This window comes from Lytechinus pictus, chromosome 1 (assembly GCF_037042905.1).
Source record: "Lytechinus pictus isolate F3 Inbred chromosome 1, Lp3.0, whole genome shotgun sequence".
Taxonomy (NCBI): domain Eukaryota; kingdom Metazoa; phylum Echinodermata; class Echinoidea; order Temnopleuroida; family Toxopneustidae; genus Lytechinus; species Lytechinus pictus.
Window position 1 is genome coordinate 34,394,994 of NC_087245.1, and position 21,622 is coordinate 34,416,615.

Sequence of the window (21,622 nt, forward strand, 5' to 3'; positions counted from 1 at the left end):
CAGACCAGTGTCATAACCACTAGACCACCGGAGTGCCCTTCTTGATCTGGGTTCTGGATATGAAATCATATCAACTATTTGCTGTTAAATTTCCTGTGTAAGAAAAAAGTATTTTCTTACATAAATAAAGCAGTGAAATGATTTTATGGGATATTCTACATGTAGATCAGCAGGTTCATGTGGATTAATTTCTGTTCAGTGTAATAGATTTAAAATCCCAATCTTACATCTTTTATTTTCATAATTTTTTCATGGAATATAAATGTGAGGATATTGTATTTCACCTCATCCTGTGTTTTGTAATTCATTCGATTCCCCAAAGCTTACTCATACATTGAAATTATAGGAAATATTCCATGAGCCATCTTTTAATTGTTAAGCTATGGTCCAATTTTCATATTTTTTAATGGAATATAAATGTGTGGAGATTCTATTTCACCTCGCCCTGTGTTTTGTAATTCATTCAATTCCCCCAAAGCTTACTCATACATTGAAATTATAGGAAAAATTCCATGAGCCATCTTTTTAAATTGTTATGCTATGGTCCAATTTGTTCATCATGGATTCCACTGATGAGATTAAAAGCTATAGTCCAGGGGAGCGTTTCATGAAAGGACTTGTCGGACGTTTTATCCGACAAGTCATGTATTATCCGACAATTACCATAGTAACAGTGACTCTCAGCCAATCAGAATTACGGAAAGTTGTCAGATCAGACAACTTGTCGGACAAAAATGTTAATGAAACGCTCCCCAGGCCCTGGTAATAAATCTTGAAAGTTATATATCTTGGGACTGAAGGAGGAGGGGGGGTTCTGTTCATATACAAAATAAAAGTGTTCTTAAAGCCCTCTGAGCTCTGATCAATCCCAAGTGGCATGGACATTTAATTGTACATGTTATGAGTTCACTGTATTTTCTTCTCTTGTTTCTCCTGAAGATTGTAATGGAATATTGTGGAGCAGGTTCGGTATCAGATATCATGAGAAGAAGAAATAAAACGGTAAGTATCTGGGTGCAAATGTAAAGGCTTATAGATACTAAAATGGTTAAGTTAAGTTGTATCTCGCAGAGGGAGCACAATAGTATAAAGTACTAAGTATGTATTAGTCAGGCCAGTGCACACTTTATGATTGCTTGGTGCCCCAATTTCGGGATGATATGTTGCCTTTGAACATTTGATGTAAACGTTGGATCATCAGACATCCTATAGTCAAAGTTCTGAATAGTTATCTATTAAATTCAAGCTCGTACTCTTCCTCTCTTTGTCTGTTATCCATTCAAATTTGGATTTTCTGTAATTTTACTGTATTTGTCTTTTTATGTTTCTGTTTTATTTAGTTGAGTGAAGCTGAAATAGCAACTATTCTCTACTCCACTTTGAAAGGCCTAGAGTATCTCCATTTCATGAGGAAAATACACCGAGACATCAAAGCAGGAAACATACTTCTCAACAATGAGGGCAATGCTAAACTCGCTGATTTCGGTGTTGCGGGGCAGCTCACTGTAAGTCCTTGAAAAAGCCTTCTCCAGCTTTAGATTTGTGCTTTTTCGATTATTGCATTTTCTTTCTATCTACGTACTCTCCATTGTAATGTACTCAAACTGCAGAGTTGCAATCTCATTTTGAAATAATGTATTTAATGATTTAACCTTGCAGCAGTCAAACTTTAGGATAAACTGTCTCTTGAAATAAGATTAAACTCTCCTCACATTGATGATTGAAACTAATTTTATTTGCAGGAGCTCTTGATCATCTCTTTTTTTTTAGAATTATGTCTCACAGTGAAAACAATATATCTCTTTAATTAAGAATAATTAAAAAGGTATGCTATAATTATTAACAAAAATGTGAATTTGGCAGTTTCAGTCGACGATGGAACTTCCTGTGCGCAGTGTTGTTAGTCTTTTACAGAGTGTCTCTTTTCTCTTTTCTTGCATCAATCAAAGCATATTCTATTTTGCAGACATTTGTAGCAAATTTTGCACAGAGCCAAGTCAAGGGGGAAAAGAATAGCGTAGATAGATGATCTTCATTATTTCCTTCAGGATACACTGCTATAAGAAGGAATCATATTCAATAGAAACGGAAAGGGTAATCTCCAAAAACAATTTGTCTCTAAAGCATGTTTAGCTGATCGTGTTTTTTTTTTTTTTTCATTGAAGGATACCATGGCAAAGAGGAATACCGTGATTGGTACACCATTCTGGATGGCACCAGAAGTCATTCAGGAGATCGGCTACGATTGTAAAGCTGATATCTGGTCATTAGGCATCACAGCATTGGAGATGGCAGAGGGAAAACCGCCCTATGCAGAGATACACCCAATGAGGGTAGGTATATGGTGTTGAAGATTGGCTACGATTGTAAAGCTGATATTTGGTCATTAGGCATTACCGCATTGGAGATGGCAGAGGGGAAAATTGCCCTATGCAGAGTTACACCCAATGAGGGTAGGTATATGGTGTTGAAGATTGGCTACGATTGTAAAGCTGATATCTGGTCATTAGGCATCACAGCATTGGAGATGGCAGAGGGGAAACCGCCCTATGCAGAGATACACCCAATGAGGGTAGGTATATGGTGTTGAAGATTGGCTACGATTGTAAAGCTGATATCTGGTCATTAGGCATCACAGCATTGGAGATGGCAGAGGGGAAACCGCCCTATGCAGAGATACACCCAGTGAGGGTAGGTATGTGGTGTTGAAGATTGGCTACGATTGTAAAGCAGATATCTGGTCATTAGGCATCACAGCATTGGAGATGGCAGAGGGGAAACGCCCTATGCAGAGATACACCCAGTGAGGGTAGGTATGTGGTGTTGAAGATTGGCTATGATTGTAAAGCTGATATCTGGTCATTAGGCATCACAGCATTGGAGATGGCAGAGGGGAAACCGCCCTATGCAGAGATACACCCAATGAGGGTAGGTATATGGTGTTGAAGATTGGCTACGATAGTAAAGCTGATATCTGGTCATTAGGCATCACAGCAATAGAGATGGCTGAGGGGAAAATTGCCCTATGCAGAGTTACACCCAATGAGGGTACATTATGTAGGTATATGGTGTTGAAGATTGGCTACGATTGTAGAGCTGATTTCTGGTCATTAGGCATCAGTGTTTGAATTCTTGATGTTATGGTGGTATGCAATTGATACCTCAAATTTCTTCATTATTATCTTGATGTATGAATGACCACCCTATCTGTGCGTAGCTGGAAAGGTAATATTGATTCTGAATCCTAGAAAGTTGCTAACTGCTTTTAGTGCATTTCATTTCCTGATTTTATAGTCGTCCTCTGTATGGAATGATTTTGATTTCGGAAGCTGAATCTTGGACAATTCCCCCGTATACATTGTCACTACATCCGACTTACCAAGTACTAGGTGGGATGAATATTGTGTGCCAAAGACTAATAAAGTGAGATCCATATTTATGAAAATAATTTCCCTTGTGTGATTAGTATTCATGTATGTATATATTTATAACCACTGGAAGTGGGGCAGAAGGAGTATTGCCACAGTTATCCAGTTAACTGCCCCTGACATTCCAGTGGTTAATTTCTATTCCTATTGTTCATTCTTTGATATTTGAATTGAATGTATTCATTATGTAATTTTCTTTTTGCCAAACGAATATTATACTAGTAGTTGAGCAGCTATCTAGTTACCTCTTTTATCCAAAAATGACAAACTCAAAATTCTGGTCAGAGTTGGTTGCAACATAATCACAATATGCCTCTGTCTTGAATTTCACCATCTCGTACAGGCGATCTTCATGATCCCGACAAAACCTCCTCCTACGTTTAGAGATCCTGAGAAATGGTCTCAAGACTTCATTGATTTCACATCCAAGTGCCTGATCAAGAGCCCAGAAGACAGAGCAACAGCAACAGATTTATTACAGGTAAGTGCTGGTCCGGGCAAGGTGCCACAAATCAAAGTTCAGGGCCCCACCTTACAAATAGTTACAATAGATCTGGGCCCCGTCTTACAAAGAGTAACGATTGATCCAATCAATAGTAACTATGAAAATCCATCAGTGTCATAACTTTTTTCCAGGAAATTTGCAAAATGTCCTTTGTAAACAAAGGAGACCACACCAAAGTGTCAAGAAATCAATGAATTTATGGATATACATTCATATCTACAATGTATATATTTTTTTAACAAACATGCATTTTATATGTTGACTTTGCTGGCTTTCCATAGTTGCGATTGATCAGATCATTTGCAACTCTTTGAAAGACGGGGCCCTGATCAACCTCAACTATATGGAAATCCATCAATGGCATAATTTTTTCCTCCAGGAAATTTGCCCAATGTTCTTTGTAAACAAAGAAAAGCACACTAAATTCACAAGAAATTGAATAGAAATATGAATAGACGATATATCTCGAAAATATTTTGAACAAACATGCGTTTCAGATGTTGACGTGGCTGGCTTTCCATAGTTGTGGTTGATCGGATTAATTGCAAGTGTTTGTGAGACAAGCCCCAAGAATATCTGTGTATTAAAATAAATGCCAGAAGAGTTAACAATCTGTGCCGGCCACACAAAAACATTGTAAGCGTTCACAGAGCTCTAACAGTAGGCCCAGTTTCATCTTTCGTATTGTGATATCAAGATGTGAATAACTTGTTGTTGTGACATTAGGCATCCCTGCAACTATACCAGTTGTAACAGGGCCCGTGTTAGCGGATTGTTAGCACTAACGATGTGTCTGTGCAGCGGGTACTGAACATGAGTTCAACCTGAATCAAAGGAAAAGACATCCAAATTTTTAGCTGTCTAGATTAAAAAGGGGGTCAAGTGATTCTGGGAGAATAATTATAATTTCTGAGAAATTGAAAAAAACTCTTTAAGTATCATTGACCTTAAATTCCAATCCCTTAACTACACAGATTCAGGTCAATCAAAATTTTAGTTTGAAACAAATCTATCGCAACTCTTTATTAGACGGGGCCCAGAAGTCAAACATGAGCAAAATTCCAGCATGAAAAAGTTTTGATATTCCATACAAAATTTATGATAAACTAGAGATTGAAAAACTGTTTCTGAAAACAAAGCTCGATTATTCTGCTTTCTCTGTGTATCTAGCACCCGTTTGTTAGGGATGCTAAACCAGTTTCAATTCTCAACACTATGATCAACGAGGCCAATCACATCAGAGAGAGAGAAAAGCTCAAGGAAGATGATGACGATGAAGGATCTGTGAGTATTATGAAATATTGTCTAAAAATAATAAGGTTTTTCTCTCTTTTTTGTGTGTGTTTTGTGTTGAATGTGGAGTCATTTTAAAAGGTCAGGTTCAGAGGCAGTGATTTTCCGTTTCTTAAAACATGTAATTTAATTACAGGCTTGATTCAAAATGGAAATTTCATAGAAAATGCACACAGCAAACAGCATGAATTCTGTGTTGCAAAGGTATTAAGTTTAATGAATTTTTCCTTATGAAAAGAAAAGGACCACAAAGGAAATTTTTTTTTATTTACCGCTATACCGAAAATCACTGTCCCTACAGGTTTACTACAAATATATGTCTCATTTTTTGTTGAGTAAATGTGTGTGTTTACGTTTCATTAACTCATCCAACTGAATATTCATGTCTCCTCATGGGTACTAGAGGCATGTTCTTTGCTTGGTTGTCCATTCATCCATCCAAGTGTGAACAGGTCCAGGGGCCGTTTCATAAAGCTGTTCGTAAGATAAGAGCGAATTTAAAAAAATTTAAGAACTACTGGTGAACCTTTCTTACGCGCTAAGCCATCACCAATGATGACCAGTCGTTCTTAAAGTCACTCTTAACTTACGAACAGCTTTATGAAACACATACGTTGGCCACATACGTTGCTTCATGGGAAAGGGTCCATGCCATGTGGGTAGAAAATGGGTCCAAAAGATATTCCCTTGACATCACCGTGTCTCAAGAAAAATGTTTCAGATTTCTACAAAAGGGAGCAAATGGCATATGAACTGTTAATGGTTTTAAATGATGTGTTCACCATTTAGAATTATGTAAATTGGAGACACACTTTGCTTATTTACAGGAAATTGCATCTACGGCACTTGCTTCCTTTTGTCAGATTGTGATTTTGAAGGACTGCTACTACAATGCAAAGTAAATTTCATAAGAAAATTTCTTTGACTTTAGCTGAATTATCCTTAAAGATATCTTAGAAGATGTCCAATTAGATTTATATATATATATATATATATATATGATATAGACATCAACAATGGGTGACATAGCAGGAAAGTCACTCTGAATCATTTATGAATATAGAGTTGATATCTTTTTAATAAATGTTTGACAATAATAATCATTTGTGTAGTTGTTCCAACAGAATCTAACATAATATACAACAGAATGACATGTTGCATTAAAAATATGATAGAATACATAAGGCTCCCCCCCCCCCCGATGCATTCTCGAAGGTGCCTTGAAGGAAAAAAAATGGAATTTAAAAATTCCTGTATCGAACTCTGGGCAATGTAGCAGGGGATATCTTAAACATCATATAGTTGTATAAAAAACAAACAAAATCAGCAAATTATATGCTTAAAGTCAATAAATTGCAAAATTCATATGAAATCAGACGTTGCTAGCATGTCTCAAAGAAATAGCATGCAAATGAGAGAAAATAGCAGAAATTTTGTGGAATAATTTGCATTGAGAAAGCTTTTGCGGAATGAATTAAACGGTAAGTTTCAAAATGTTGTTTAAAAAAAAAACAGTGATGGAAATGAAGTTCAATCTAATTTACATTGTACGGAATATTCTGTGTTGTGATGTAGGCCCTCATCATATGTAGATAAGGCTTGTTTAGACACTGCGTGACAAAGTTCAGGAAAAAAGTTCAACAATATTGTTTATCATCCTGTACATGTAATTGTACTCGTAATTTTGGACAAATTTCCTTTTTTTTCAGATTTAATTGATGCATATACTTAATATTTATATACATCAGGGCTCCACACTAACTCTTTTTTTCTACTGGTCCAACCTGTTCATGTCGGACTGGTCAGTAGATACCCAGTTTTTCCATTTTTTACTGGTCCGCACCTCAAATTTACTGGTCCCCCAAAATGAAGAAAAACATAAAAAAGACTTTATTTTATTTTCTGGTCTTTTATTGCTTCTATTGCCCCCCCCCCAAAAAAAAACAACATACAAACAGTACACACACACAACATAATTCACGAGAGCCATATCTCAACTTTGGAGAGCCATTTTTATCATTTACAAAAGTGGAAAAAATATAATTTTTATCAGTTAGATATATTTTTTACTGGTCATGTCTGACCAGTAAATCTGGCTATTTCAGAAAAGTTCTGGCCTAACTGCAATTTTTACTGGTCTGAGACCATCGGACTGGTGCCAGTGTCGCATGCTGTATACATAGTTGAGAGATTTTCTGCACAATGTCTTGACAATAAAATGTTGTTTGGCTTTAATTCCAGGCTTAAGTTTTTTTAGTGGTGTCTGTACATATACATGTTCACACTAACATTTTTGAAAATCATTAATAATTTGATGTGCAGTGACATACATGTACAATTTGTATTTCTCCCTAACATGTGTTTTCTCAGGATTTTGAGGATGATATATACACCATTGTGGTAAGGTTGTGCATGCGTCAAATGCGAGAATCATGGAATCATTCAGCATAATGTTCCCTATAGAGGTCCTCTGTCCGTTAAAAAGAACAATCATGTTTGCGATTGCATCAGGGCATATGCACTTGTCCTTGTCAGCGTTCATTTTCCATCCAGTTGTTAAAACAACCAGGCATGATGAATTCAGATCGAGTATTTATTTCCAAATTCATTAAGTAGAACACATAATAATGAATAAAATATACATGTATTTTAGATTTAATGTGCATACTGTTACATACACCAGTGTCTGCCATTTTGCTCAAAATGTATTTCATAGGAAAATGGATTTCAATGCACTTAGAGATATCAAACAGGTACATTGTCTGGTATGGCTATTATTTAGTATGAAAGCTGTTGTTGATCAACTGCACTGTTTGAGAGAAGAAATGTTAAAAATTATACATTTTTGGTTTCATTTGGTCTTTTTAATATGTGGGTTCTAAAACCTGGATTATAATTCTGATTTATATAATTGTTCTTTACTAGGAGCATGTTAACATGTGAAGAGTTAAATGTATATCAGAAATAAATAAAATTAAACACTAATCTAACATGATTGCTCTACATGTATTTAATTACAGAACATAATGTAAACAAGCTTAGATACTTAAATATAAGAAAAGTTTAGATATTTTACTTATAAGACTAAGATAATGATAACAGTTGTAAGGTCCTCGTATGAAGCATTTTTGTGATTAGAAATGCATAGATTATTCATATCAAATAATAACTACCTGTAATCTAATAAAATAAAAACTAATCTGATTGATCTATATTTATTTCATTAAAGAACATTTATGATGTAAACAAGCTTAAAAATAAGAAAAGTTTAGATATTTTACTTATGAATGAGAGGATAATAATATTTGTAAGATTGTCATATGAAGCATTTGTATGATTTGAAATGCATAGATCATTCATATCAAATCTATATGAAAATAGAAATAGAAATTAATCACATACATACTGTAGAGCTCAATTCCTTTCTTTTCTCCCTTGTATCAAAAACCAATTTAAGAGACTGACAAGATAACAATGAAATGTACAACATGCATGAGGATAAAATGCAAGTTTTTTGTGATAATTGCTTGGTATAAAAAAGAAGCAATCATATGTATGATTCTACATCCTGTTTAGTCATACTAGGGAAAGACATAGGTTCAAATTCACAAAGGTGGTTTTGAAAACCCACGGTTATGTCCATGGTTTATGCAGATTTCCTGTATAAATTACGCCTACATGTATTTTACCGCGTATATTAGAAAATGTCCAATGCTGATGCGCGCTTTTGTCACAGTGCGCCAAACTGATGCCTGTTGCCGTTGTTATCCACGCTATTTTATTAATGAGTCCACTGTTTTGAATTAATGAGTCCACTCTTCAGACAGTAGACTCATGAATGAAATAGCGTACCGTATCTAACCATGGTAACAGGCGTCAATTTGGCGCACTGTGACAAAAGCGCGCATCAGCGTTGGACAATTTTTATACACGCGCCCGATACCCGCTAAATTAAGCGTAATTAATACAGGAAATCTGCTTAAACCATGGACTCAACCGTGGGTTTTCAAAACCACCTTTGTGATTTCGGGCCATAATGTTTTATTAAGATTTGATAGAATCGGTCATTGATATTTGGCGACATAACATTCTTTTGCATGTGCTGCATTGTGTGCATGATAAGATCTTTTGATTTAGGATAATGAATTGACCAAGGCCATTTGACACAGAGCTTCATTGATACTGATTTTAAAGGGATGTTCCGCGCTGAAAATATTTATATCTTAATACATAGAGTAGAATTCACTAAGCAAAATGCTGAAAATTTCATCAAAATCGGATAACAAATAATAAAGTTATTGACGTTTAAAGTTAAGCAATATTTTGTGAAAACAGTCGTCATGAATATTCATTAGGTGGGCTGATGATGTCACATCCCCACTTTCCGTTTTCTATAGGCCCCAATTACACAGAACGGAGACCGTTGAAAGACCACTGAAAGACTTAAAATTGATGAGGTCTTACAGCGGTCTTCAAGATCACTGAAATTTGTCATCTCTGTGGAATGGCTCAGAAAGACCCCTCAAAGAACTCTGAAAGACTGATGGATATTTCTTGTCTTACTGGTCTTAGAGTAGTCTTTCAATGGTCTTTCAGAGATCTTTTATGCAACAAGTGATCTTTCAGAATTCTTTCCATGGACTTTGCCTGGTCTTTCAATGGTCTTTCAATGATCTTTCAATGATCTCTCAGGAGTCTTACAGTGATCTCTGCAAAAATCTTGAGAGACTGCCGAAAGATCATTGAAAGACTATTAAGACCTTTGAAAGTTCATCGAAAGACTGCTGAAAGACCGCTGAAAGACCACTGAAAGACCATTTTCTTGTAAGACCGTTGTAAGACTGTTTTGAACTGTTTCAAAAAGTTTTGGAGCCCATGAAGACCACGAAGACCGCTGAAAGATTGGTCAGGACTCGTGTAAGACCTCAAAGACCATTGTAGGTTCATTGAGAGACCTCTGTAAGATCGACCAAAATTCATGGTCTTTGAAAGGTCTTTCAGCGGTCTTGCTTTATTACATAAAATCATAATTTTTTCATTATTTCATACTTGTGTGAATAATATATCTCCTTTATAATGAAATAAGTTGCAGCAATAAATATCTAATGCACTAAATCAGTTTTCAATCAAATTTTTCTAGTTCTTGGAGGAAAAAATTTGAATAAACCTAATTTCATATAATAAAATACAAAAGAACATGTGGAGATGTGACATCATCAGCCCACCTAATGAATATTCATGACGACTGTTTTCACAAAATATTGCTAAACTTTAAAATTCAATAACTTTTTTATTTGTTATCCGATTTTGATGAAATTTTCGGCATTTTGCTCAGTGAATTCTAATCTATTTATTAAGCTATAAATATTTTCAGCCCGGACCATCCCTTTAAGGTTGATGATTATGTGTTATTGTACACAATACTCGATGCAATCAATCTTAAAGACTTTGATCTGATGCAAAGGTTTGTATCACAGGACCTTAAAGGGAAATCCAGCCTTGGCCATAAAATGTTGTGTTGGGAAGGAGAAAAATAAATTAAACAGAATGGTGAAAGTTTGAAAGAAATTGGTCAAGCAATAAGAAAATTATAGCTGCTTTAAAATGGAGATCACTAATACTATGTAGATTTCAAATTGGCAACTGGGTAAGTAAATTATGACAAGGGGCGAGGACAACTTTCCCATAGGCCATGTACTTTATTATCAGGGATTTGTGGTTTTCTCCTAAGTACCCATTCCCCTGGGGCAGTAATCTAAATATAACCCAGGTAGTATATTGTTTTATGTTCTCATGAAAGAAAAATATAATTTGAAATAAAAATTTTGGGAAAAATGACATTTTAGCCATAATATGTATTGGAGTACATGGAAGAGTAGTCCTTGCCGTACATCAATATAACATCCCATATGTGGCCAATTTGAAGTCTCCATGGGTATAGTGATTACCAATATTTACAACTTTTAAAATTTCATAACTTTCTTGTTGTTTGTCCAATATTGTTCAAACTTTTACATATCAACTTGTCTGATTTTTCTTTTCCTTATAAAAACAAGTTTTTATTTGGGTTGGATTCCCCTTTAAGTCAGTAGTGTAATGGAGTTTCAACTGGAATAGACCAGTTCGTAGTTAACTTACTTCATGGACAATTTTGGTCAAATGACCTTTCATTTCTTTCATTGTGATAGGCAGATTTCAAAGCAAGATATTACATAAGCATGCCTTACATAGCCAGAAAGAAATTGAATAGACCAGGTGACTAGAATAGCACACCAATGAACACTATTTTGTTGCATTACTACTTTGAATGCATGTTGTATAATATACTGCCAAACTGAAATACCAGTCGTTCGTGGAGTCGTGGACACATTGTTGTTTTTTGTGGATGTTAATGAAAAACACAAAAAGAGAATAATCAAGACATCAAAGTTGGTGCTTATCTCATTAAATTTTAAACCATCATGTCACTTTAGTACAAATGACCTTCGGGCTTCCTCTCTGATCATGCGCAGAATCTCCTGATCATGCGCATAGTGGAACTACGAACTGGCTTATTGAAGAGTCTAAATTACCACCTGAATCAAGCCAACCCCAAACTGAGATCAACTTTTGAACTCATTTTAATGAGTTTAACATCCATAGGTGGTGCATTCATCTCAAGGGGATGTATGTCACAAGTTGATATAATGAATTTTGGAATGTCTTTAACATAATATAGGATTTATTTCATTTATAAAACGTAGTTGGGCAGAGTGTGATTATGAAAATGTAAGAAATTTTGTCGTTTAAAAAGATAACATATTTGACTCTTGAAATGTTTATACCCTTATTGCCATTACTTCAATACAATACAATATACAAATAACAAATAGGCATGAGTGCGAGATTTCGCATGAGGTGAAAGAAAGATGCTCTATTCAACGAGGCGTTAGCCTAGTTGAATAGAGTGTTTCTTTCACTGAATGCGAAATCTCGCACCATTGCACGAATAAGAATATTTGCTATTTGTGTTGTACAACGCCTCAGAATCTAGCGAAAATATGAAAAAAGAAGAGTTTTTCCCTGTAGTAATTTATGAAAAGGGAGCAAAAATTTTTAAAGCAAAAAGCAAAATCCCACAAGCGCACGTGACCTAGGGCAGCATTGCGCTTGTAGCCAGCAAGCTATACGCATATTTCACCTTCATTTCTTACTGAGCGCAATGAATTGAATCGCAATGGGACGTCACCTCTTCAAGCCGTGCAACGGTACATTTTGGATGGTACGTCGTGTGTGCAACGTTACGAATGTTTGACATTCAGTCTCCCATTTGCTTGCGTACAACAAGCTAAGTAGGTGTTGTACAATACAATATAGTGCTCTTCACAATTATTGTATCACATCGCTTTTGTGTGCAAAATCAAAATGGTGAAAGAAAAAAAAATACATACATAAATAACAAGTAAATTAACTATTAAAAAGAAATGTCTTTAATGACCGCTGAAATGCTTCCAGATATGATGATTCACAGATGCAGCGGGGTAGCATCAGGTCCATGTTCAAAGCAAGCATTGGGCATTGATCCTTGACCCCATCCTGACTTATTCCAATCTAGACCTTTCAGTTTCCACTATTTAGGCATACTGTTTCAAATGTAATTGTAAACTTCATTTTCATGAGATAAAAACAATTTTCATTCTTTCATATAATCAGTCATTTTATAAGAAGTACTGGCAAAGGTTAGAGAGTAATTTACATTGATGTATGTTTGTTTGTTTTTCCGGGGGGGGGGGGGGCACTTTCATTGACGAGTGGATACCATGCGCAACCAAAAAAACACGTAAAAAGGATGTCTTTTTCAAGATACATGTAGGGCACGTTACGTACGTAACGTAATAAGGGTGTCAAAAACACTAAAATAATGAAAAAAGGGTATCTATTTGGCTATGAAAGCTATGTGTTTAGGGTCAAATTTGCAAGGGTATAAAAAGACTAAAATGTTTCTTATAAAGGATGTACTTTTTGCCCCAACACTCCGCGTTTTTTAGAGTACGATTTGCGCGAGGTGTGGGAGGTGGGGCCATATACTAAATCCAATGATGTAGGAAAACCGACGACCGACGTCCGTGACATAACAAATTAAAATATCGCTATACTTGTTTAAGGGTTCAATTTAGGGAATACTTGCCAAGCGTATCGTTTTGTTTCCAATACTTGTTAAGGGTAGGGTTTCACATGCCAATACTTGTTAAGGGGTGCATTTCAGAATATGGAAAATACGTGTTTAGGGTGCTTTCCGAGACCCCATGGTCGCGCATTGTATCCACTCGTCAATGGAAGTGGAAGTTTCTTCAAATATTCACATTAGAGAGTAGGCCTATATCCATGTGAGGTACACTTGTATGGGGTAGTGATTTATTTCTTGAATGATTCTAATTGCCAATCAACAATATTCAGTGTAAAATACATAATTGATAAGCAATAATGATTATCAAATATTATTTTTACTGTGCGAACGCATTTGTTAAGGAATGAGCGAGACAATGGAGCATCCTGTATGTGTTCAGACGGATCTGATATGAAATCTCTTATATAGCGCTTTTTTCCCTCAGCAGTCTGCAATCAAGAAAACTGGCAAAACAGTCCAAAGACTGAAAAATCCAGTTTACAGTATAAACAAAGGCAAAATACAATATTCATAGTGATGAAATATAAGCAAAAAATTACGACCAACCATATCATATTACACAATCATTAAATATATACCAGGAAAAAAAACCATGAAATTTTTTTTTTTAAATACCATTTTGATCGATGAAGCATGTACAAACGTCAAGAAGTGTGAAGGTGTAATTCGAACAGAACGCAATTAGGGCATTAAAATTTCATTATTGTGGTCAAGCAGTTCTGTCAAGTATGATAAAGTCGGGTTTTGAAATGGCAAATTAACGTTGAACATTGCATTCTTTCTACTTGGTTGTCATGGTTACTAACCAGGAGGAAGAGGAGGATACGGAGGTTAGACTGGTAAGCCAATCAGAATTCAAAGAATTTAGTATGCCAAGGAATCAGTCCAGGAATGCTTTTTTTAACAAAGTTATTTTCAGCATTGCATGCTTCCTAATTTCAGTTGACTCCCACACAAAAATTTGTGTAACTTGCTTTCAAAAGCTGATCCATGAATGTTTTATTTTGCATGTTTTTTTAAGTTGTTATTGGAATGCATATGTATCAAAGCAAGTGTGTGATTAATGATGTAAAATAGGATTTTTCAGTATTTTTCCTTAATTCTAAAATGCAAACTTCATACATTGTTTTTTATGATATTTGCAGTAATTATGATTTAATTATATTGACTAAAGTTTATGAAATGTATATCATTCATGATATGGTATTTTATTTCTCTGTATCGTACATACATGTACTAATGTTTGTCATAAAGTGATAATTTTAAGATGCATCTATTTAAAGGGGAAGTTCACCCTGACAAAAGTTTGTTGTAAAAATGGCAGAAAAAAAATAATAAAAAATAATTTGGAGGTTGAGGAAAATCCACCAAAGATTTAAAAGTTATTAGAATTTTAATATTTTGATTTGTGATGTCATATGCAAGCAGCTTTGACATATATCATAAAGTAAAAATACAAATCAATAAAATGTCATTTAAAAAAAAAATTAAAATGGTTTTTATTTTACCTTTAATATATCAACAAATTATTGTACACCCACTCCTGAAAGAAAGAAAAAAATTTCATCATGAACCATAACAAAATTGAAATTTATGCATTTTATATTACCATAACATATGGGGCAGCTGCTTGTATATGATGTCACAAATCAGAAAGTTAAAATTCCAATAACTTTCTTCATCTTTGAAGAATTTTCCTCAAACCTTCATCAATATATTTTATTATTTTTTTGATATTCTTACGACAAACTTTTCTTCAAGGTGAACTTCCCCTTTAAGAATCAAAATTATTATTTTTATCATGTATTTATTTTGGTTTAGTTGAAGTTTGATGCTAATGATGTATAACTAAATCAAGAAAATGTTATTTAATGTTCTTTTTTTAATTTTCTTTAGTTTATTGTAAAGAAATGTGCATCTTTTTCCTTGCATATATTAAAACTGCTGTATTTTTTCTTGAGCAAGTCTTTCTTTTCAGCAAGCAAATTTCTGTAAATTAATAATTAATACTTTGGCAGCAGGACTTTTTTGTTCAAAATATCAAGTTGTTATGTATATAATATTTCTTCATATTCCAAGTTAATTTACATCTTTATCTTTCTGTGGTGTGATACATGTAGATGACTGTGCAAGGGTTTACATTGCTTTGTAAATCCCTATTCAGAATACGCATGTATACCAATTTTCCATATTTGATAGAGCAAATCCAAATATTTAGAGAAAGCCAAAAACTTTTATCCATATGACCCTTTGTCCCTCTTTTTGTGAAAGTTTGTCCATAGGTTTGTGTAGATAAGTTATCAATGTCCCTATTTTCAATGTGTACTTGCAATGATGGTAGACCATGAATATGCATGGTAGCATATACAAATTGATATACAGAACAAGCAAATTGGTGTTATCAGAATATTATTTGTAAATGGTCAAAGGACATGCAAGCAAAAAAAAAATAGTTTGTGTTTAGAGACAACATGCGACTGTGTAAGAAAGCCTTTGATCTACTGTATACTCTGAAAGGTCTTTCTAATAAAGAGATAAAATCAATTTTGACTATTCATGACTGATATTCATTTCTTTCATATAGAAAATTATTTTCAACCTATCATTATTAATATTGCAAAATTTTAAGAATCACCTTAAATTAATCACTCAGTCTGTTTATAAGACAGCACCAGTGTTGGATCTAGCCAGGTTGAACACAATACCATTTCAGGGGGCCGTTTCATAAAGCTGTTCGTAAGTTAAGAGCGACTTTAAGAACGACTGGTGATCCTTTCTTACGCGCTTAACCATCACCAATGAATATACCATTTACCACAAGAAAGGATCACCAGTCGTTCTTAAAGTCGCTCTTAACTTACAAACAGCTTTATGAAACATCCACCAGGGGCCATATTTTTTTATGCACAATAGTCGACCTCTCAAAATTGTTGTGTCCAATGCGGCTGGATCCGCGTCTGGAGAGCACCAACTCTTTGTATTTTAAGAAGCAGATTGGTTAAAATTCATATTTAGTGATTTGGTCAATTTCTGTTACAAATTGCTACAATTAGCTCATATTGTGGCTGATCTATTTGAATTCTTCAAGAAGCTGTGAGCACCGAAATCGGTAGCCTGGTTTACTAGTAGCTGGGGTAATATAGGTATGCCTTGAGCATATTGCTTGGTCCTATAGCTTAAAACATACACTCAGTTGTTCAATTAAATGCACCTGTAAGTGTATGTCAAACCGTGTACCATATAAAGTTACTATTGAATTTGAATATTAAGTGTTTTTTTATAGTACAGCCCCACATGTTGCAAAATCTGTTATACTTTTCTAACTCTACTCCTTTTATCTTTCATTTGATGACAGGATGATGAGGATGTTGACAGTGGAACCATGGTAAGAGGGAAAGCCCCCGTGATCGGTGATGACGACAACGGTACCATGATCATCAGTGGCTCGGCAGGGAACACGGCAAACACCTTCATTGAACATGAGGACGTAACGGACATTGATAGTGGAACCATGATTGAACATGGTACAATGATTGATCATGATAGTGGTGAGTTCACAGAACTTTGTTCACTATTATATCCTTGGTTACACTTCGTAATTCCGAAGGTTCGTAATTCCGAAGATTCTTTATTTCGAAGGTTCGTAATTCCGAAACACGTAAATTGCCTATACCTCGATGTTCGTTAATCCGAAAACATAAAAGGGTTCGTTAATCCGAACATTTGTGGCGTTATTCCGAAGGTTCGTTATTCCGAAGGTTTGATAATCCAAAAACGAAATAAGGTTCGATGTTCCGAAGGCTCGTTAGTTCGAAAACGAAATAAGGTTCGTTGTTCCGAAGGTTCGTTAATCCGAAAACGAAATAAGGTTCGTTGTTCCGAAGGTTCGTTAGTCCGAAAACCAAACAAGGTTCGTTAATCATTACGTTTTCGGACTAACGAACCTTCGGAATTACGAACCTCATTTCTTTTTCGGATCAACGAACCTTCGGAATTACGAACCTCACTTTGTTTTCGGACTAACGAACCTTCGGAATTACGAACCTCATTTCGTTTTCGGGCTTACGAACCTTCGGAATTACGAACCTTCGGAAATACCAACCTTCGGAATAACGAACCTTCGGAATAACGAAGCTTCGGAATTACGAATGTATGCGATATCCTTGATACTGGAGCTATGATAGAACATGGTACAATGATTGATCATGATAGTGGTGAGTTCACAGAACTGTTCACAGAACTTTATGCACTATTATATCCTTGATAGTGGAGCTATGATAGAACATGGTACAATGATTGATCATGATAGTGATGAGTTCACAGAACTGTTCACAGAACTTTATTCACTATTATATCCTTGATAGTGGAGCTATGATAGAACATGGTACAATGATTGATCATGATAGTGGTGAGTGTATAGAACTTTATATTGCCCTCTCAGTCTTTTCATCCTATGGTATTCTTTTCTTTTGTGTGACCAGGACATGGGAAGTCTTCAGGACAGTTACCATAGTAACAATCAGACCCCACTGCTTGTCAGCCAATCAAAATCGAGGAAAGATGTCAGACTAACAACTTGAGTTCAGTTCTGAAAATCTAATTTCTGAGCTCTCAAATGATGTCAATTATGGAGGCGATCATATGAAACACGCTAGTGCATTGTTAGGATGCACTGCATATTTTATTTTAACGCTCTTCTATTGTGATTGGCATCTAAAAAACTTATTAAAAGTTACATATATTTACATCCCTGTTGGGTGTTTCATAAAGCTGTTCGTAAGATACGAATGACTTTACGCACGACTGGTGATAATTTCTTGTGCTATGTAATATCCTTATGTAATTGAGTTATGACATAAGAACATGTTCCAGTCGTGCGTAAAGTCATGCGTAACTTTACGAACAGCTTTATGAAACATCCACCAGATATGTACATTTAAACGCACTTATTTAGTTATTTTGAGATTTGAAGAAACAAAAATTCTGTCATTCCAGTTCATATTTTACATCTTTAACTGACTGTCAGTCTATGCCAGAGATACAGTTTCTACACAAAGTGAGTGCATCCTTCACAAAAAAACATATTTCACCGTAGCTCATCATCAAAATGATAAGCTGGTATAAAGAATAGAGAACACCGGATAGGATACCTCATTTTCTTTTGACAATAAAGCATTTGTTCCTATTAAAAACAAAGATCCATACATATTGTGTATATTTTTTGTATAAACATACATGTATCCATAGAGGGTATGATGTACATTGTGTACTCACTCCTGAAGGATATTGTACATGCTCAGAGACTATTGCGCAATAATGGTTTGGACATCATCTCACATGAATGTTGTTTTTTGCATCATTTAGGGACCATGATAGAACATGGCACAATGATTGACCACGATAGCGGGACCATGATCGACCACGATAGCGGGACCATGATCGACCACGATAGCGGGACCATGATCGACCATGATAGCGGCACGATGGTGGACCACGACAGTGGGACGATGATCAAACATGGAAGTTTGAACGACCTGGAATCCAATATGGGCACCATGGTTATTAACAATGATGACAGCGATTCGGGTAATGACGGAACGATGAAGAGTAAGTATGCATTAAAAGATCCTCCTTATTAGGGGATTAGTGGGGCTATTAGTGCTTGATTTCAAGATCAGTTATTTTCATAAAGTTTAAGTTCATTTCTACTGAAATGTACAAACTCTGCGTGAGGGCCTGCTGGGCATGATATCGCATTTCATTCAGTTCCGGTTATTTATTCCTGTAATTTTGTTGTGGATGTCATGATTTTATGTAAGTTTTTGAGACTACGCTACTTATATGTTATACTCTGTCATAGAAAATGAGTTTGCTATTGGTAATTGTTTTATCTGGGCTAAACGCTTTAGTTCGATATTTTATATGAATGTTGGTAAATAGGTTTTTGTATCACCTTAAACTCTGATATATGATTTCACTCTTTATAGGAACAGATACAGCCAAAGCAGACGCCTACAAACCTCAGTTCCTAGAACACTATGAGAGACAAGATGAAGCCAAACAAGCTAAGATCTCCTCACCTCCTATCAATCCATCTAACGCACCCACGGTACCTTCTAATGCCCCTATGCACGTTGCCCCTGGTAACCATCGGGTGAGTGCTCCTCCCCCTGCTAATCAAGAGGCCCCACCCCCAAAACCACTGCAATTCCACCGGCCATTCAACGAAGCAGACTTTGATTTTGTGAGTTTCTGTTCTTTTCATTTGTTTTTTTTTTGTTTTACTCAGCTTATTGCTTTGCTATGATTTTGTTCCACTCATCTTAAACTAACATTAAGGAAGGTTGTGATGTACATGTAGTCTAGTGAAGTACTAAAGTTTCAGAGCAAGAGAAGCTAGAGTTACGGTTGACAGGATTTTGAATTAGTTTAGAAGTCCACAAATCATTCATAACTAACACTGTTTGTGTATGATTTCAGGCGACGTTTTCATGAACTAATTCACCTCTTTTTCATGGTCACTTTGTAGAATAAAGGGGGTGGGTAGATAGAGGGTATTATTGAAGGGAGAAGGTATGTGTTGTGGCTATGACTTTTGTCGTTCAATAAGAGGATCACAGTTTGGAATCCCTGGGCTGAAATTGTTTATATCTGAATAAGTAAAGTAAAATTCACAGAGCAAAATGCTGAAAATTTCATCAAAATCTGACAACAAATAGCGAAGTTATTGAATTTAAAAGTTTAACAATATATTGTGAAACATAAACTTTATATGCACGTTTCCATGCATATTAATTAGGTGGGCTGATGATGTCACAACCCCACTTTCCTTTTCTATACGCCCGTACTAGACGAGACGTATTATGGTATCATGATTGGTGTTCGTCTGTCCATCCGTCCATTAACTTTTTGTTGTAAACGCGATAACTTCAGTTTTACTTAACCTAGGCTCATGTAATTTGGTGTGTATGATACTAGCATGGATCCCAGGAAGCCTCTTGATTTTGAAGTCGAAAGGTCAAAGGTCAAGGTCACAGTGATATGCTTTTATTTTACCCTTCTAAAGTCTTTGTAAACGTGATATCTTTAGTGTAATTTATCCTAGGCTCATGTAATTTGATGTGTATGATACTAGCATGGATCCCAGGAATCCTATCGATTTTGAGGTCCAAAGGTTAAGGTCACAGTGGCATGCTTTCATCTTACCCTTCTGAAGTCTTTGTAAATGCGATAACTTCAGTTTAACTTTACTGAGGCTCATATAATTTGATATGTATGATACTAGCATGGATCCCAGGAATCCTATCGATTTTGAGGTCAAAAGGTCAAGGTCACAGTGACATGCTTTCATCTTACCCTTCTGCAGTCCTTGTAAAGGTGATAACTTCAGTTTAACTTAACCTAGGATCATTCAGTCAGTCTGCAAGTCCCCATGTTAATGAGCAAATGAGCAAGATTTATCCAAGTCCTCTCGTGCCTGAATTCATGTCCCTGCAAAATCTTGTGAATTGTGAGAATTTCTTTCTCAAAGAATGTAACCACTTTCTCCTTGAGTAATATTAATTATTTTTGCACCATAGGAAAGAGTAAATGTTACTCTTTTATATTGGGTTTTTTTTCTTCATATTTTGAAAAATAAGTGCACTTTTTACCTGAATAGATGCCTCAAACAGAATTTTCTTCCTCGGTTTTCACTTGCAAATTGTGCAAAATGTTGTATTTTTGGCACAAACATTATATATACAGTATCATCAGAAAGCTCAAGCTCTCTACTTCCATACAATGTCACTCTTGATATGTGACACCTTTAAGATGGGTCAGCAGCCAGCTTTTTCCACCAAGATGCAAGACAAGATTTCTGAAATTTCTGAGTAACATGAAATTCAGAGTTCTGATTAGCTAAATAATGTTTTCAAAACAACAGGTGCGGGTAATTTGGTTAGTGTGACCTTGCAGAGGCCCAGTGTGGGGAACATTGGAATTTGCATGGGTGTGTGGTCTCTATGACCAATTAGAGAGCAGTATCGAGCACTTTTAGAAATGTACGTCCACATAGTGGACTGGTACGAGATGACGTCATTTTTTGGCCTGCCATATGCCTCACGTGTCCTCACACACGTCCACGATCAGAATCGAGAACCTCGCCACATCCATTTGCGGTTCTCCCAAATCATAGACGACGTGCACGTGAGTGACGTCATTTTAACTGTTCAAGCCCAGCATGAAGAT

General features: G+C 35.6%; 1 protein-coding gene across 9 annotated transcripts in view; it reads left to right on the forward strand.

Moving 5' to 3' along the window:
* Positions 1-21,622, forward strand: part of LOC129261507 (serine/threonine-protein kinase 4-like) — a 34,072-nt gene that overhangs the window by 4,058 nt on the left and 8,392 nt on the right. For 2 of the 9 annotated variants that reach the window (XR_010293918.1, XM_064101073.1), the window contains exons 4-13: positions 940-1,002; positions 1,341-1,505; positions 2,166-2,333; positions 3,772-3,909; positions 5,104-5,217; positions 7,597-7,626; positions 14,203-14,232; positions 16,749-16,941; positions 18,758-19,000; positions 19,381-19,547. Coding sequence is in view for 4 of the 9 variants with exons in the window: in XM_064101073.1 (XP_063957143.1) it covers positions 940-1,002; positions 1,341-1,505; positions 2,166-2,333; positions 3,772-3,909; positions 5,104-5,217; positions 7,597-7,626; positions 14,203-14,232; positions 16,749-16,941; positions 18,758-19,000; positions 19,381-19,547 (1,311 nt within the window). In the remaining 5 variants the exon portion in view is untranslated. Of the gene's footprint in view, positions 1-939; positions 1,003-1,340; positions 1,506-2,165; positions 2,334-3,771; positions 3,910-5,103; positions 5,218-7,596; positions 7,627-14,202; positions 14,233-16,748; positions 17,037-17,286; positions 18,151-18,319; positions 18,468-18,757; positions 19,001-19,380; positions 19,638-21,622 lie in introns of those variants that run through there. The other 7 variants (XR_010293913.1, XM_064101068.1, XR_010293919.1 and 4 more) reach the window with 5 other exon arrangements.